The sequence below is a fragment of the Ovis aries genome, chromosome 2, assembly GCF_016772045.2.
Source record: "Ovis aries strain OAR_USU_Benz2616 breed Rambouillet chromosome 2, ARS-UI_Ramb_v3.0, whole genome shotgun sequence".
In the NCBI taxonomy this organism is placed as follows: domain Eukaryota; kingdom Metazoa; phylum Chordata; class Mammalia; order Artiodactyla; family Bovidae; genus Ovis; species Ovis aries.
This window is the reverse complement of record NC_056055.1, coordinates 169,961,383-169,980,680: the sequence shown is the minus strand read 5'-3', so window position 1 is coordinate 169,980,680 and position 19,298 is coordinate 169,961,383. Positions and strand designations below refer to the sequence as shown.

The 19,298-nt window shown below is 33.6% G+C and overlaps 1 protein-coding gene across 1 annotated transcript in view; it reads right to left on the bottom strand.

Moving 5' to 3' along the window:
- LRP1B (LDL receptor related protein 1B) overlaps positions 1-19,298 on the bottom strand; it is a 2,196,232-nt gene that overhangs the window by 287,990 nt on the left and 1,888,944 nt on the right. The window contains exons 58-60 of the mRNA XM_060411151.1: positions 15,857-15,979; positions 14,273-14,454; positions 6,054-6,253 (exon numbers count right to left, since the gene is read on the bottom strand). Of these exons, the coding sequence (XP_060267134.1) occupies positions 6,054-6,253; positions 14,273-14,454; positions 15,857-15,979 (505 nt within the window). The remainder of the gene's footprint in view (positions 1-6,053; positions 6,254-14,272; positions 14,455-15,856; positions 15,980-19,298) is intronic.

The following is a 19,298-nucleotide window of genomic DNA, read 5'->3' as shown; positions in this document are numbered from 1 at the left end:
AAGAGTTGACTCATTGGAAAAGACTCTGATGCTGGGAGGGATTGGGGGCAGGAGGAGAAGGGGACGACAGAGGATGAGATGGCTGGATGGCATCACTGACTCGATGGACATGAGTCTGAGTGAACTACAGGAGTAGGTGATGGACAGGGAGGCCTGGTGTGCTGTGATTCATGGGATCGTAAAGAGTCGGACACGACTGAGTGACTGAACTGAACTGAACTGAACACTTTCATTTAGAATAGTTATGTTCTGATGGCTTAATTTTTTGTTTGCTAATTTCTCAAATGTTTTGTAACTTATCTATGTCTACTTTGTACATCAATCTGAAAAAATTTAAGTTTGGATATACTGTTATTTGTATAACAGTGCATTTATGCTGTGACTGTTGCTATTAGAAACTATAGCAAGCAGACAACAAATCCATCAGCCAACTTTTCGAAGACAAGGGGGACCTGTGTGAGAGGTTTTGGTACCAGTTAGATCTGGGTTCAAATTCGAAGGACAAGCTCTTTGACTTTGGACAAATTACTTAATCTCTGTAAACCCATTTCCTTGCTGCAAAATGACTGTAATGACACATAATGCTCAATTGATGGAATGACTAAAAAAGCATGTGTTATTATATCTAGCAGTTTCTTGAACACGGTAAACTTCTGATAAAGTATGCGTTTATAAGGGGTTCGTTCCATCTCTTGGAACAACAGTATTAAGTCAAGAAAATTTCCATGGAAAATCAATAATGATAGTAATAAATAGTACATGCAAAACATCTAATACAGCATCATTATCAAGAACGTAAGTATTCACCTCTCATCAGTTTCATAAGGTCATAAATAACATCTTTGAAAGTTGTTAATAACTTTTGCAGTAACACTCAGAGAAAACTGAGTATTGGATAGGCAATTAGAGATATTAATTAAGGAAATACATCTGATTATTACAGATTTTAAACCCCTGTCAGGCTTAAATTGAAGACTAACCTGAAGTTAAAACTATAATTTTGCAAAAATTCTAAAGTGATCCACCTAACTGGAGCCCTAGAACTTTAGTTCTGGAATTCCCCTTTGATGCCATTTCCCCAAATACCCTTATTTCTATGGATGAGGCAACTGAGACCCAGTGAAGCAACACATACATTTTAGGGTTGAAAGAGTTTTCTAGCAGTGGATCCCACCCCAACCCACCCGCATCCTTAGGTTTTCCAACATTTAAAGGGTACTAAGGGATTTTCTTCTCCAGTTTGAGACTCAAACCCAGAGATTTGTGCTCCAATAAAGTTTCAGAACTTCTTATCAAGTGTCAAAGCCTAAAATTCTCAGGGGAGGATTATGGTTTGGGAGTGGTAAGAAATCAGTCCCCAAAATATAGATCTATAAGAATGATATTATTTAGAATCACTGTGATTAGAATATATTTAAAATCTCTCTGTTTTTGCATAAAGACAGATTTTAAACTTAAAAACAGCATTTCAATCTGGAAAACACTGAAATTGGCAAGTTTCTCACTGGACATATTTTATATATCAAGGGATAGTAGGAGGAGAGAGATTCACTCTTTTGCAATGTTTCTTCTAGGTAAATTGTCAGAATTTCTTTGATGTTGACCCTTCTGTTAAATAAATGTACCTCTCATTAAGTCAGAGCTTTTTAAGAAGAATCTCTAATTATACTTAGTTTGGTGCCTTTTATTTCTTTAAAAAACGTAGAAATATATGTGAAATTAATAAGTTTTCTAACTGTAAAGTATTTCCCCCTGGTTAAGTATATAAAAATACAAATCATTCGCTTCATGTTTGCAACTCAACCACCAATATTTTTGCTATTTTAGCTTTACAGATCTGTCCTCCTTATTCTGCTAAATAATGGCTGAATGCAACACTTTATCCCCATTCCCACAGCTATAATCACTTCAAATGTTTTCTCCTAAAATATTTTAACAGCCTCTAAATTGGTTGCCCTTCCATGGTCTTTCATTTTTCATGTGGTTGTCAAATGTAATAATGACATTCTATCAACTAAATGCCATCAATGGCTCACTATGACCTAAAGGATAAATTCCAAATTACCTAGCATACAAGGACTGTCACAATCTGGCAGCAATTTGCCCTTATTCATCTAGTGTCATTATTTTCTTCTTATATGACTTCTAGTTTACAAATTATGTAAACCTCTTGCTGCTTCAAGACTCTATTTTATCTTTGCACATGCTGTTCCCTCTGTGTGATTAATCCTCCCTACATTTCTCCATATGGAGAGTTTGTCCTCCATCTTTGAGACTTTTCAAAGATCCCATCACTTCACCAAACACTTCCTTACTCCAACCTGAATTTTGGCAATATTGTACATATACCTCTAATCCCAATCTGATATATGTTATTATCTGCATATCAGTCTCCCCCAACAACTAAACAGGTTCTTTGAAGACAAGGACTTATTCATCTTTGTAACTCCAGGGTCTGATATAATACATGGCATGGAAAGAAACAATTGTAAATGTTTATTGAATGAATGAATGGGCAGATCTAACAACCACAAAAAGAAAATCAGAGAAATTTTAAAAATGAACAATGAAAATTTGATTTAAAATGAACTGTCTCAATTAACCAGTAGTATGCACACTATTCTACAGTATTATTATATCATTTCATTATGTAACTATTGAAGCAAAAACCAATAGAATAATCCACACAAGAATTAGGGAAAGATTTATGGGACTAAGATTACACTTAAATGTTCCCAGGATAGCAAATTCTCTCTTAAAAAAAAAAATTATGACTTAGTGTTTGGACTTGTTAAGAAGGTGGGTTAGGTTAGAAGAAATGGCAGAGAAAAATGGATGCAGATTCTTAAGCAAACTGCAAGTCACATGTCTCCTGGAGGTAATCTGATCTGTCACTTAGGGCACAGAATGCAGAACTTTCAGAAATTCTTAGGCTGGATAAATAATAATAAAATAATGCTTTATTTATGGAAATGCTGTATGGTTTAAACCAGGACATGTTTTGGAGGAAAACCATCTAAACTGTAAAGTGACCATGGTTTAGTTTTTCTCCAATATTAAAATTTGACTTATAAAAAATAGTGATTATGAAATTTTTATACACCCTTTTTATGCTAAGATTACTTTCATATAACTGACGTATCCCATTCTTTGATGAGCTCTGGCTGTAGTTTTAATAAAAAGAATAAATGGGAGTGATAATACTAGTCTGTTAAAAGAGAAGAGAGGTCAGTGACCAACCTAACACAAAACTTATTCTTGTTATAAAAGTCTCATTTTCCAACTCTAAATATACAAACAGGAAACCACAGTGTTTCTGATGTCTTAAGGGGACAAATTCAAGGAGTCGAAAAATCCTATTCCTCTTTATAAACACTGTAAATGATTGACGTTTTTTTCATTGGCTATGGAGATGGCATAATTCAGGCTGTCTACAATTAGTAACTTGTTAGTAACTACCATGTAATTATTGGCTTGCATTCAGATATTGGCAGATGCCTAATAAGACACTTAATGAATTTTTCATTAGTCTTTCTGAGAAAGCCTTCAGGAGGAAATATTTCTGAAAACAGCAACTAATTTTACTTTCCTTTTCTCTCCACCTTGAGCCTCAAGGGATTTTCAAAAGTTGAATTTTTAAATGTTAATATAATCATATCTGAATATCTTTCAGTCACATATTTTACTCTTTAGTAAATTTAGTTTCACTTCTTCTTACTATGTATGTCCATCTACCAAAGCCATCACAAGACTATGATTGAAAGATACTTCATTTACACACATTTGTTTCAAGTTTTTGAAGCATTAATTATCCACATATCTGACATAATTTTAAAATAATGGGGCAGGGATAAAATCAACAGTTTCGAACAGATAATTTAACTACAGTTTTTTGTTATTCAAACAGAAGTCTCAAATAAAAATAGGCAAATATTTGATGCTAGAATATAAATATTCACCTATCTAACCAAAAGTGTCTAAATTTTATTGTACATTGAAATTTTAGCACAAAGAACTACATTCATAACAACTTAGTGCTTTATATACATGCTAAAAATGGTTACGTGGGGAAATCACTTATTGCTACAATAAAACTTTCAATTATATCATCTACAAATGTTGCAGAACATTTCATTATTGATTCTTCAGAGGAGATATAACTGCTGAATGCTAAGTGTAATTTTGATTTGTCAACATTACTTTTGCTGTAATTAAAACCCTAAAGTGATCTTTAAATAACTCCTCATTCCAATTGCATTCTGATGAGTTTCTTTATCTCTGTAATTGGAATGCCAACACCTCAATAAATGACTCATCCAAATACACTTATCATACTTCAATGTTCCACACTTAAAAAAGCACCTCTAAGCAGTTTCTGTTAGTATGTTTAGTTAGGAGGACATATTTGCTTAAACAACAACTGAGAAATAACTTGGGCAGAATTATGAAGTGATGTGATTTCAGTGATATAAATCTCCTTTACTATTTATTTTTTAAATTTGTTTTTTATATGGTATAATTGATTCACAATATTACATTTGGTTCAGGTATATAACAGAGTGATTCAATATTTTATAGATTATGCTTTTAAAGTTGTTATAAAATATTGGTTATATTCCCTGTGCTATAAACTATATCTTTGCAGATATTCTATTTTATACATAGGAGTTTATACTTCTTAATCCCCTAATTCCACTTGCTTCTTCCTACTTAAATTTTTTTCTTTTTTAAAACTTGGTTGCTTCATCCTTCTCCACACTGGCATAAATTTGCAGAGTCTCATCTGACAGTATTAAATTATAAAAAATCCTCTCTTTCTTAACATCTCTTTTCTTCTTCCAGATGTTTCGATCTAAGCTTACTGCCAGAGAAGAAAGCAGTCTCTTAAGAGAAGCCATATAAATGTATAGGCTTTGCTTGGAACCTCCCACTGAAAATTAGCTTCCCTGGTGGTTCAGCTGGTAAAGAATTCACCTGCAATGCAGGAGACCTGGGTTCAATCCCTGGGTTGGGAAGATCCCCTGGAGGAGGGCATAGCTATCCACTCCAGTGGTCTTGCTTGGAGAATCCCCATGGACAGAGGAGTCTGGTGAGCTGCAGTCCATGGGGTTGCAACTTGTACTTTACAAGATATCTGAAGATGAAAACATCTAATAACAAAGGTGACATTAGGTCACTAGATATTAAAGAGATCAATCTTCATTGTGGGGAAAATTTAATCTATAAAGGGCCATCTGCATCTAAAATATTTTGAGTTGTTCATTTGAATTGTTTGTGGTTTCTGTTGAATTTGTGTCATCCTCATCTGATACTGTTCTTTTGTATTATGTCCTCTTCTGCTCTTAATTCATTTATCCTCAGATATTTTTTCCTCTAAGACCTTTTGCTCATCCCTAATTCACCCTCATATCAAATTGCTTCCTTCATTTGTTTTATGTTTAGAGTCTTATAATCTACTCAGAGTTACAAAAAAGTGGAAAAATAAAGTATGTGTATTATTTCATATTTTTTCATATTCCAATAATTTCCTAAATGTTACTCTAACTTGAAAGCTATTTTTAATATTTTTTGTTGATGTTGTTGATTAAATAACAATAAATGTAATCATGTATGTAATCTGTTTCATAAAGTAAATGATACTGTTTCATTGTATTTAAAGAGTTTTAACTTAGTATTTAAAAACAAAACCCACCAGATTGTAATAATAACCTCATTTTTTACAAACAACTATTCTTCTGCTTCAATTCCATTGGGATATATGTATATATTAACTTATAAAAGTATCATCTACTTGCTATAAAAATGATTTAGAAACATGCAATTAGAGAAAACACTGACAACATTAATGATTTTTATGCATGATTATAGAAGTTCTAAATAAACAGATCTAGTTCTTATTTACCAACATTGTCACAAATGAATATAATAATGTAATATTAAATTAAGAAATGTATTTGATGAAAGTATATAAAAAACTACATATATATATTTTTTTCTAAATGAATATTTTATGAACTGGTGAAATACTGAGTCATTTGTGCTACTGGACTAACCTTTGTGTCTGTGAGATCCATCCATGTTGCTAAACTCGATATGATTTTCATCAGCCCAGTAAAGTCTATGGTTGACATAATCTATTGTTAGTGCCATAGGTCTAGAAATCTTGGTTTCTATGACAACACTCTGATTGGTTCCATCCATTCCAACACGGCCAATGTGAGGGTACTCACAGCAGTCAATCCAATACAAATACCTAGAAAAGAAAATCAGCAGGCATGTTATTTACAATCACTCAGGGAATAAAACACCATATAGTATTTATCTTATTTACTCAGCTATTCCCAAATTAATTCTTATATGTCTCTAAATTATAGTTTGCAAAAGCATACTGTAGTGCAAACTTTTGCTATGATTTTTTTAAAAAATATGTAGCATACTTTGAAATATCCAGATAATTTTAAGCATGTTTCCTTTTAGAAAACAACTCATGTATATAACATTTCAGGAACTGTTAACAAATTACAGATGCCCAAAATGAAAGATGTAAACTTTCAAAATGCATCTATAATGTTAGAGGAATAAAACAACCTAGATGTATTTTTTCTTTTGTTTTATCTATGAATAATTCAAAATGAATTATGGAGGAGTAGATTGTATTTTCTTGGATGTTCATTGTTCAATATGGTAGCCACTAGCTAATTGTGATTCTTTAAATTAATTAAAATCATATAAAATTAAGGGAATTACAAAAGTGAAAAATAATTTCCTCCATTAAATGCTGTCAACAAAGTATTACAAATTTTTGGAGATGAATATAAAGTTTTTGAGGTCATTAAATTATGGGGTTTCCCTGGCGATTCAGTGGTAAAGAATCCACCTGTCAGGAGACATAGGTTTGATCCCTTGGTTGGAAAGTCCCCTGGTGAAGGAAATGGTAAATCACTCCAGCATTGTTACTTGGGAAATTCCATGGACTGAGAAGCACTGTGGACTATAGTCCAGGCAGTCAAAAAGAGTTGGACATGATTTAGCAACCAAATAACAGCAACAACACAGTAAATTATGAATTTCAAATAATCTAACCTCTGTGTAATAGCAAATCTAAATTTTTGTTTGTATTCTGAACTTTTTATTTGGCTAATGTTATCACCATCTTGAACAAGATACCAGAAAGAAGAGGAAGAACATATTTTATGGAGTCCAACAGCTCTTACATTACCCTCAATAAGTTCAGTAATAGTTTGAGGCTTGAAATTCTCTCCTTGATATTCAAATTTTTCATTATGTGACACAAACAGACTTCTACAAATGACTTTCCACTTTGAAATGTGTGAACTGAGCCCTACTTGGAGTATTTATAGTCCTATAATTCTTACTTCTGTGCTTTCATCATATCATCTGCCTTGCTCCTGTCTCTTCAATTATATAGATATTTTCATTCAGACATAACTTATATTGTCTCCTCTGTTCTCCACAAATTTTTCTCTGATTTGTGTCAGTTCACATTTTTCAAGGTATGTTATAAAATTATATATTTGAAAAATGGTTTTGTTAAGCAAAGTTAGCATCCTCTTTTTAATTATAGGACTTCTCAGAGCTGTTAATATGGTACACATATAATGATTGTCTAAGATAGAGCTATGATATCCTTTTTTATCACATAGTTTTGGGTAATACCATTTATTTTCCTAGAGCAGGTTGCAGGAAACAAACTTTATGGAACTCTGCTTTAGCTCTTTCTGGTCTACAGAATTTCTTTATCATCTCTATAATTGAACAACACATATATCATGCACACAGGAACCCACAAAGCAGTAATGACACAGGTTCTTGTGGTTCAGATCAGAGAATCTAACTCAATAAATCAGTTGGTGGGGCATCTCTGATAAATCCCCAAGCCATTCTTAAGTGGACTGAAAAACGTGTCTTGAAACAGTGATTCACTGAGCAGAATATATCAAACATTACTTAGCACTGAGAACACAGAGGTAAACATATATTTTTTGCCATCAAAGATCTCTCAATGAATACAATAGAGGTGAAGGTTAAAATGAAAAATAAAAAGACTATTATGATAAAAGGTTTTTTTACCATGGAGGCACCAATGAAGGAAGGACAACTTTACCTAAATGGAAAATGACATGAAAAATCTTATTCTCACTGGTAGCTCTTTGAGCATAAATCTTATCTTCAAAACAACCTTACAAATTTCTTGATAGCAATGATCTTTCTCCTTTTTCAGAATTTAGACTAAAGTATAATTTAAAGATTTTAATGCTGCAACAGGTCTTTAAGATCACATAGCTTCAGGCCTTCACGTCATTATAAACTGAAACTGTAAAATATTATGAGCTTTGTTCTAGTCCGTTACAATAGTGATAGCTAGAACAAGGGCTCAGGTCTCAAGATTTACAGACTTTTTTAAAAAAGCATTTTTATATTTAAGATAAAATTCATATTCCATGAATAATGTTGTTTTGTCATTTTTTTTCTAATCAACATTATGCAGAGTCTTAAAACCAAAAAATAAAAATCCTGGAAACAGATTGAGTTCAAATATCAGGTCTACCCATGTGAACTGGGCACTTTAGTTAACTACCCCAAGCCTGGATTTACTTATATGTTCAAAAGGGATAATAATAATAATTTCTCCTCATAGAGAAAAGCATTTTGAAGCATTTTTTGTTTTTCAACTCTAATTATTTACAATAAATTTTATACTTGGATAATATTTAACACGTTGCATTTTAGATGTAAAATGACAAGAATGTCTAGTATAGACTTACTGAGAAGCTTAAATCTATAGTAATGAGGCTTAAGTATGGAAAAGGTAATGAAATTAAGCCATCAGAAGTTGACCACCCATAAAGAGAGATGCACAGTAAATCCTGTGCTTGTGAAAGCTCATTTGTGCTCATTGTGTCTGACTCTTTGCCACTGCATGGACTATTGCCTGCCAGGCTCCTCTGTCCATGGAATTCTCCAGGCAAGAAAACCAGAGTGCATTGCGATTTTCTCCTCCAGGGGATCTTCCCTGCCCTGGGGTTGAACCCGGGTCTCTGACATCTCCTGTATTGTCAGGCAGATGCCTTATCACTGAACCACCTGGGAACTCCAATTTAAAAATTAGGCATGCTTGTAATTATTATGCAGTTTCTTTAATTTCCCAAATAACTCATACTATCTATAGTAATCTAAATTCTGTTAAAGGCAAATTGTCAAAATAGGAAAAATTTTTGTTTTCTATGCCTTGTTTGAATGACTCTTGGAAAGCTGCTCATGGGTCAAGGTAACTTTGTTACTGTAAACGCTAATGTGATGCAATAGAGAAAAGAGCTGACCAAATCTTGGAAACTGAATTAAATTCCTAGTTTAATATCATATCACCTAGATGATCCTGAGAAAATCACTTAGTCATTTTGGCTGAATATTCTTTGTGAGTGTGTGTGTTCGTTGCTCAGATATGTCCGACTCTTTGTGACCCCATGGACTGTAGCCCATGGAATTCTCCAGGCAAGAATACTGGAATGGGTAACCATTTCCTTCTCTTGGGGAAATTACCAACCCAGGAATCAAACTCAGGTCTTTCACACGGCGGACAGATACTTTACTCTCTGAGCCACCAAGGAAACCTGTTCTTCTTTGTACTAAAAATATGATAATAAAAACAATCATGTCTTTTCAGAGATTCTATGAAAGCAATATAAGCATCTAAAGTGATATAACACAGACAGATTTTTCTAATTTGTAAAATACTATAGAAGTGGTAGTAATCATTATTATCATTATTATTATTATTATTATTTGGAACTCCAACTCCCAATAGGTGATCCCACTTTCTTATATCTGCCCCTTTTCCTATGTTCCTCCTATTCTGAGGAAGTCATTGTTCTGTTTACCTGCCTTGCCCAAGCCACAAGTCTTGTAAGGTTTGTTTCATTGTTGTTGTTGTATTGCATTACATTTTGATTTATTCCTAGCTCCTTTTGACTCTGTAAACTGGCACCAAAGTTCCACAATTACATATAGTTAATTTGCTCCCTTTGTATGAGATTTTTTCAACTCTTTGAATATGCCATGCTCTCCTATGTCTTTACTTTTCCATAACACTTTTTTTTGCCTGAATTGCGTTCTGCTCTGAAGTGGACAACATAACCTGGTTAATTCATACTTCATCAGTCTTTTCCAAGAAAATCTCACTGATTCCAGTTGAGACAGACACATGTTCTGTTTTCTCCACTTTAGAGGTACTGCATTGTATGATAATTATTTGCTCATCTGCCTACTAACTCAACCAGTACTTTGAAACAGAGGTTGTATCTTTTATTTTATACTATACCTAGAAGAGTGCCAGATATACACTAGAAAAATAAGAGTTGACTAAATGAATGAGCAGATGAATTTATCTTCTGTTAACCAGTCATAACATACATTTAATTTAATGTCTATGACAATTAATTTTTGTTATTTTGAAGTGATATTTTAAAGATAAAAGTATGCTCATTCTAATCCCAAAGAAAGGCAATGCCAATGAATGTTAAAACTACCACACAACTGCACTCATTTCACATGCTAGAAATGTAACCCTCAAAATTCTCCAAGCCAGATTTCAACAGTAAGTGAACTGAAACTTCCAGATGTTCAAGCCCAGATTTAGAAAAGGCAGGGGAAGTAGAAGAACCGAGATCAAATTGCCAAAATTCATTGAGTCATAGAAAAAGCAAGAAAGTTACAGAAAAAAAAAATCTACTTCTCTTTATTGACTACGCCAAAGCCTTTGACTGTGTGGATCTCAACAAACTGTGGAAAATTCTTAAAGAGATTGGAATACCAGACCACCTTACCTGCTTCCTGAGAAACCTGTATGCAGGTCAAGAAGCAACAGTTAGGATCAGGCATGGAATAATGGACTGGTTGCAAACTGAGAAAGGAGTATGTCAAGGCTGTATATTGTCACCCTGCCTATTTATCTTATATACAGTATACATCATGAGAAATACTGGGTTAGATGAAGCACAGCTGGAATCCAGATTGTGGGAAGAAATATCAATAACTTCAGATATGAAGATGACACCACCATTATGGCAAAAGTGAGGAGCAACTAAAGAGCCTCTTGATGAAAGTGAAAGAGGAGACTGAAAAATCTGGCTTATAACTCAGCATTCAAAAAAAAAAGATCATGGCATTTGGTCTCATTATTTCATGGCAAATAAATGAAGAAACAATGGAAACAGTAATAGACTTTATTTTTTGGGCTCCAAAATCACTGCAGATGTTTACTGCAGCCACGAAATTTTTAAGCACCTGCTCCTTGGAAGAAAAACTATGACAAATCTAACAGGATATTAAAAAGCAGAGACATTACTTTGCCAACAAAGGTCTGTCTAGTCAAAGCTATGGTTTTTCCAGTAGTCATGCATTGATATGAGAGTTGGACCATAAGAAGGCTGGGCACTGAAGATTGGATGCTTTTGAACTGTGGTGCTGAAGAAGAGGCGTGAGAGTCCCTTGGACTGCAAGGAAATCAAACCAGTCCATCCTAAAGGAGTTCAGCCCTGAATATTCATTGGAAGGACTGATGCTGAAGCTGAAACTCTAATACTTTGGCCACTTAATTCGAAGAACTGACTCATTAGAAAAGACCCTGATGCTGGGAAAGATTGAAGGCAGGAGGAGAAGGGGACAACAGAGGATGAGATGGTTGGATGGCATCACTGATTCAATGGACTTGAGTTTTAATAAGCTCTGGGAGATGGTGAAGGAGAGGGAAGCCTGATGTGCTGCAGTCCATGGAGTTGCAAAGAGTTGGACATGACTGAGTGACTGAACAATAACTATGCTCAGCACAGTTTTATATTTTCTATTTCTACTTTAAAACACATCTATATCTCTTCTGTATAAATTACTGTTGATAAACACTAACCCCAAATTTATGATTAATTAGTACACTGATTCCCAATCAATGATAGAATAATTGGGATAATTGGATATCAGCTGAATTTTAACATAATAACGAGAAAGATGATCTGTCTACTTATATTTTCTTTTCCATTCTTACTAACCAACATATCCAAAATGAGACCATTGACGTACTACCATTATAAGAAAGTATCCCCAAGCTACCTTTTAAATGTTTATAGATGCTTTATTAGATTAGATATTCCAATGATTTTTATCTTCCCTAAATAATCCTTGCTCTATTCTTCACTAAATATTAGAACAGAGATTACACTTCTCAAGAAAACAGGTGTCAGTAGTAGTAGTGGTATATTCAAAACATATGCAAATCACGATAGCAACAATTCCACCTTTATTGAATACTTAGAATTTAAGCTGTCATTTTTGGAGCAAGATTGTATAATAATTTAGACAGCTATGGCATTTCCATCCTGAAGCTCATCTCATATAAACTAAAATCCAAGTTGTCCTATTGTCTCACTCTGGGGAACCAGGAAAACAGTATGAATAAAAAGGTGTCATTAAATTTTATCTGTTAGAATCTCTGTTTATTTGTTGTTATATGGCTTTAATCATTTCATAAAAATACCTGATTTTTCTGTTTCTTGGTTTATAATCTGGGATTCCATATCATACTTCAAATATTATTTAAAATGGAATCAAAGGAGTCTTTCATAGTGTCTGCAATAATTTAATATTTTACCATCTTAATTGACACTTTTGGCAGGTTTATATTGATAAGTTCAGAATGCATCAGTTTATGTGTTAATAACTCTCACCTGGGAGAAATAAACCTTAATGCTAGATTCAGCTGTGTTCATTAGGGTAGGATACAGTTTGCTTTATAAATAGGAAATTTCAAAATACTGTTATTAACAAATACTGCTTCTTCTATTTGGAAAATAAAGCATCTTGAAAATTATGAGATGAGAGCTAAGACAGACATACTGATTTGAAGAAAAGGACAATGAACAAACTAAAATATCTTCTGATAAAATACCAAATGACTCAAATATGCATATTCTTTGGAATGAATGATGATGATTGCCAAACAGTATCTGACCATTATTTCTTGTAATATCTATAGAAACAGACTCCACTGTGACTCTGTTTCATTTAAAATAGAATTGATACTCTTTTGTTACTATGGTAAAGAAATTATTTTAAAAGGTAAAAATATAGTCCACATAATTATATAGTGAAAAGTTGAAACTTGCACCGCTACCTTGGAAACAGTTTGTAGTATTTACAAGTCTTCCCCATTAGGTATTGCTTTTACCCAAATTAATATTTAAAATTAAGCTCCATGCACACTATAATATGATCACTTTGTCAATTATAAATATGAGACAGTAAAATAGAGATACATTATATTACCAAGAAGTAAAATTTAATTATTACATATGGTAAAAGCAGTGATTTGGTGAACTATTTAATGGGAAATTAATTAAGACAAGAAAATTCAGAGCACTAGAGTTAGTATAATACTTGTTTATTGCAAATGTGTGATATTTTTAAAAAGCAAATTTTCTCTAAATTTGTTATTTTAAAAACATGTTCAATAGGTTGAACTTCTACAGAGATCATTTGGAGTATGTAATCACTCAAATTATAGTACTAAAAAAAGAGAATGATATCCTTCTCTACCTACCAAAATAACATAATTGAAAGTAAATGATAATGGTCATAAACTATAGAATTTTAGCAAGCAGCTTTGACACTTAAATGTGTGTTCATCCCTCATCTAAATTCTCCAGCCAGCTGTCCTTGATCCTTATGATGACTTGTTCTTCATTCTCACAGACAGATGCAAATAAAACCCAACACTAATATCAATCTTCCCTGATATTCCCACTATACTTTTCCCTATGAATGCATAGATAATGCATCGTTATTTATTATTCATAGATATTACTTCTGTCTCCTGCTGTAAAGTTGTTCGGGAATTACAATATCTCCATTCTTGACTACTACAAATGCTGTAAAACAGTTTCTAAGAGTTTATCTTTGCTTCTCTTTCCTCCAACATTTAAAGGCATTATAATTGGATAAAACTGTGTTTATTCATTTCATATACTTACTGTTTCATTAGAAGAGCTGTGTTTCAAACCTTAAAAAATACTTGCCCTAAAATTCCATTTTAATTTTCTCTTTCTCTGTAATTGTCACACTTGTATTTTTGATTTCTCAATTAAAACTTCTACACATTTTCACTTTTCATTGGTTCCCATGTTAAAATCTACAGACCAGGATTTACCATATTGAATATAATCCACAGTCTTAAACTTTAAGATTTTCAATGTTTGTTACAAACCCAGCACGAGGATCTAAAGACAGGTCCCTGGGAAACTTCAGCCTTTTGCTAACAAGTATAGTAGGGTATAAGCCATTAAGTTTGGATACTTCAATGATCCTTTTTTCTGTGTCAGACCAATAGAGGTTTTTTCCAATCCAATCGACAGCAAGTGCATTGGGGACGGCTGTGTTATGCACTACCTAACAAAATAAGAATTTAAAAAGTTAACATTTTAAATGCCTAGAATAAGGACAAAGCAATTACTTCTTGATTTTTTTAGAGATACATAATCGTATTTAACATTGAAATGTAATTTAGACAAGCACAACATATAGAACAACTTACCTAATAAAATTACTTATTTGTTTGTGAGATTACTCAATATGTAATCAGGCCCCTAGAAATTCCATAACGGTTTAATGAAAGAAACACCAAAATAGAAAGTTGTTGGATGGCTACACAGTTGTTTATTACATTTTCATTACAGTTTACTTATTCTCTCAGAATTTGGGGCAAAAATTCTATTACAGGTAGAGGTACACACATACTAGCACAAAAAAATAATTGATATTATCTATTAATAACAGGTTCTGGGGGAGATATCAATTAATTCAACACTCCCCCAACTGTCTTTGCCCTACTTTAACTACCTATTACAAAGAAATAAAGAATATGAGCAAAAATATACATTAAATATTTAACCTAACCAAAGGGAAGTAGAAATGTATTCATTCAACACTTATGTTTAATTGCAACCTATGTCAAATATAATAAGGATATAGGCTATGTATGCACAAATATGCTGTATATAAAAAACCAATAACATTTATTCTGAATTATGCAACCTACTGATATTTTGGTATTTTATATATATATGTGTATATATATATATATATATATATATATATATATATATATATATAAGTATACGTATAATTTCAAGATTTCATTAATATTTTAAAAATTCATTGCTTCTACCAAAGCTCTCTATGCAATATTATAAATGGCTTCAAAATTTTTTAAGTAATTGAATTTGAACTTCTTTTAATATTTTACTACTTATATACAGTGCAAATGATTTTATTTTAAAACCCAAATTAACATAGAAATGGTATCAAGTAGAGTAGTTCACATCTAGAATGTGATATGTGTTTAATTTTAATACACAAATGTATTCAACTATTTCCTTCTATAGCAAAATAATAGTGCTATAATTTCAATCTACATTCTAATAATTATTTTTTCATTACAAAATCTCTAATTCAACTTTTTATTTTATACAAATCAACACAATTAAATCTCAGGCACTAATCATTCAAGCTGAAAGTATTCATCACATTTTATAGGGTTGTGAATATAAGTTTTCATATTTTATTTACTCAATTTGATTTTTATCTTATAGCAATCATGTTATAATGAAACATTGATAAGAATCTCCAATTTCATATTTAAAGTATATATTAACACACTGTACAAATGTGAAATTCAAACCAACCTAATACATTCTATGAGTCATGTCATTACCATCAAATAACATTTTCTATTCAATTTAAGCATACCAACACAATATTGAATTATCTCATCATCGTAATATCTAGATACCTTAATATCACTTCCATTTAAACACATTCTATTTATGCGACTGCCATTGGGTCGACTGGAATCAATCCAATAGATAAATTCTTCTCTGTAATCAAAGTCTATACCAATAACATTGTTTAATCCCTAAAAATAAAAAAGAATATATTTGAATAATAGTTAACAGAAATCCTCTTACAATATTTTAGGAACTCATAAGAATCAATATTTCCCTTTGAATCTAAATAGTTACAGTTTTATAATAAAAAATATCTGTGACCAATTCTTTGTAAAAGCATCATATGTTTACATTTTCTCTATATCATACATGTAAGATGTTGCATAGTTTATTTGAGCATTTTTCCAAATGGAAAAATATTGGCGTGTTTAAAGAAAGCAGTTTAAGTAAATAGTCAATAATATGGGAAAATTTTCTTTTAGAGAGATAAAGGAAATATTTTCATTTTAGATTAATATTAATTTGATGCTATTATGAGTATACATCTAAATTGAAAAGGTAGACAATCCCCAATAATTTAAGAGCTTTTGATAGACATCTGATGAAAGTCAGAAAAGATTTACCAAGTTTACTTTCCCTAACAGCCTTTGGTTCAACAACATACTAACATTCTCTGTTTTTCTCACGCTTCAAGCAGCCTGTTAGGCAATACAGTGCCATATTCGAATTTAAAAGTTAAAACTTTGGTGAATATTTAACCCAAGAGGAACTTGGTGAACATCTTTTTATTCCACATGGTGGAAATGTGAGGAAATTCTTCCTTTCAGACTCATAGTTAGTGCATTTTTTAGCAGGTAACAAAATTGAACGTGAATTCAGCTGACGGATTTTTGGACAACACAGTTCCTTTGGCTGTTTCACAGTTTCACTGATTTAATTTGAGGAATGTTCACTAGGATCTAAGAATCTTGTTAGCTGTTGAGTTGTTCAAATGATTGCCCAGGGGTTGGTTTAATTCTGACCTATTGTTAAGGCTCATAGATTTACCTTCCCAATGGGCTAACAAAACTTGAATCAAGGTGGCAATTGTCTCACTTTGAGGGTTGAATATTAATTTCAGTTCAGTTCAGTTCAGTCGCTCAGTCGTGTCTGACTCTTTGCGACCCCATGAATCGCAGCACGCCAGGCTTCCCTGTCCATCCCCATCTCCCGGAGTTCACTCAGACTCACGTCCATCGAGTCCGTGATGCCATCCAGCCATCTCATCCTCGGTCATTGTCTTCTTCTCCTGCCCACAATCCCTCCCAGCATCAGAGTCTTTTCCAATCAGTCAACTCTTCGCATGAGGTGGCTAAAGTACTGGAGTTTCAGCTTTAGCATCATTCCTTCCAAAGAAATACCAGGGTTGATCTCCTTCAGAATGGACTGGTTGGATCTCCTTGAAGTGCAGGGGACCCTCAAGAGTCTTCTCCAACACCACAGTTCAAAAGCATCAATTCTTTGGCTCTCTGCCTTCTTCACACTCCAACTCTCACATCCATACATGACCACAGGAAAACCATAGCCTTGACTAGATCGACCTTAGTCAGCAAAGTAATATCTCTGCTTTTGAATATACTATCTAGGTTGGCCATAACTTTTCTTCCAAGGAGTAAGCGTCTTTTAATTTCATGGCTGCAGTCACCATCTGCAGTGATTTTGGAGCCCAAAAAAATAAAGTCTGACACTGTTTCTACTGTTTCCCCATCTATTTCCCATGAAGTGATGGGACCGGATGTCATGATCCTCGTTTTCTGAATGTTGAGCTTTAAGCCAACTTTTTCGCTCTTCTCTTTCACTTTCATCAAGAGGCTTTTTAGCTCCTCTTCACTTTATGCCATAAGGGTGGTGTCACCTGCATATCTGAGGTTATTGATATTTCTCCCGGCCATCCTGATTCCAGCTTGTGCTTCCTCCAGCCCAGAGATTCTCATGATGTACTCTGCATATAAGTTAAATAAGCAGGGTGACAATATACAGCCTTAATGTACTCCTTTTCCTATTTGGAACCAGTCTGTTGTACCATGTCCAGTTCTAACTGTTGCTTTCTGACCTGCATACAGATTTCTCAAGAGGCAGGTCAGGTGGTCTGGTATTCCCATCTCTTTCAGAATTGTCCACAGTTTATTGTGATTTATTAATATATAAACTCATATTAAAAATAATTGACATCACAGACATTTGGCAAAGCCCCAGAGATATCTGCCATTTCTTTATATCTGATGTAAGATTTTTACAGCAATATTTACTCTGAAGTTGTCATTAACGTCACAGATTGGTTTAGGGGTCGCTTATGAGTACTTGATCCCTGAAAGTATAGTCACCTTTCCCGGTGGCTCAGAGGTTAAAGTGTCTGCCTGGAATTCAGGAGACCCGTGTTTGATCCCTGGGTCGGGAAGATCCCCTGGAGAAGGAAATGGCAACCCACTCCAGTACTCTTGCCTGGAGAATCCCATGGAGGGAGGAGTCTGGTAGGTTACAGTCCCTGGGGTCGCAAAGAGTCCAAAGAGTCTGACACGACTGAGCGACTTCACTTCACTTATGAGTACTTATAGTCCTATAAGTAAAGGTTAGCATCTCCAAGGCAATTGCTTTTAGGATTAGCATCTCCAAGGCAATTGTTTTTTGTTGTTGTTTTGTTTTCCTGTGGTTTGCTTTGATTTGGTTTGGGAAAGGATGTGTGCTCAGTTGCTCAGTGTGTCCAACTATTTTTGACCCCATGGATGGGAGCCCATCAGGCTCCTCTGTTCACAGGATTATTCTGGCAAGAGTACAGGAGTCGGTTGCCATTTCCTCCTTCAGGAGATCTGCCTGACCAGTGATTGAACCTGCATCTCCTGTGACTCTTGAATTGGCAGATGGATTCCCACTTGAGCCACTTGAAAAGTCCCTGGGGAAGGGTGGTTAATTCCTAAATCTGAGTTCAGTTTCCACATCTGTTCTCAAAATTCAGAATTTTATAATAACACTGCATCAGAGATACACACTTTTTAATAAAACTCTGGCCAAGGCTAAATTTTTACTATTCAGATTTTACTTCTTTCCTGTGACCTCCAAGAATAAAAATCACCTATGTATGGAACTCAGAGCAGGTTCTGGCAAAAACTGATTTTTTTCTTCCAGTAGCCAGCCTAAATCCTCAGGATGATGGTGTTGAAAATCATAGGCTCAAATCTTATGCTTTCATTTGTCCTAAAAGAAGCAATCTTTTTCTTCCGTTTCAGATTATAAAGTTAACGCTAAATAGCCTAACCCCGATATGCCCAGATGAATAAATACAAATAATGTACTTCTTTCAGATGGCATCATTAACCAAGAATAATGATTATAAACGCTAAAAAAATGCAACTAACATTCAGTCTCAGATTCAAAACATGCATTAAATATATATTTGCACACGATAATTTGGAGGACTCCCTAACTACACATAAGCATTCAATCTAAGAAGTTATCTATGCAAAATCAATC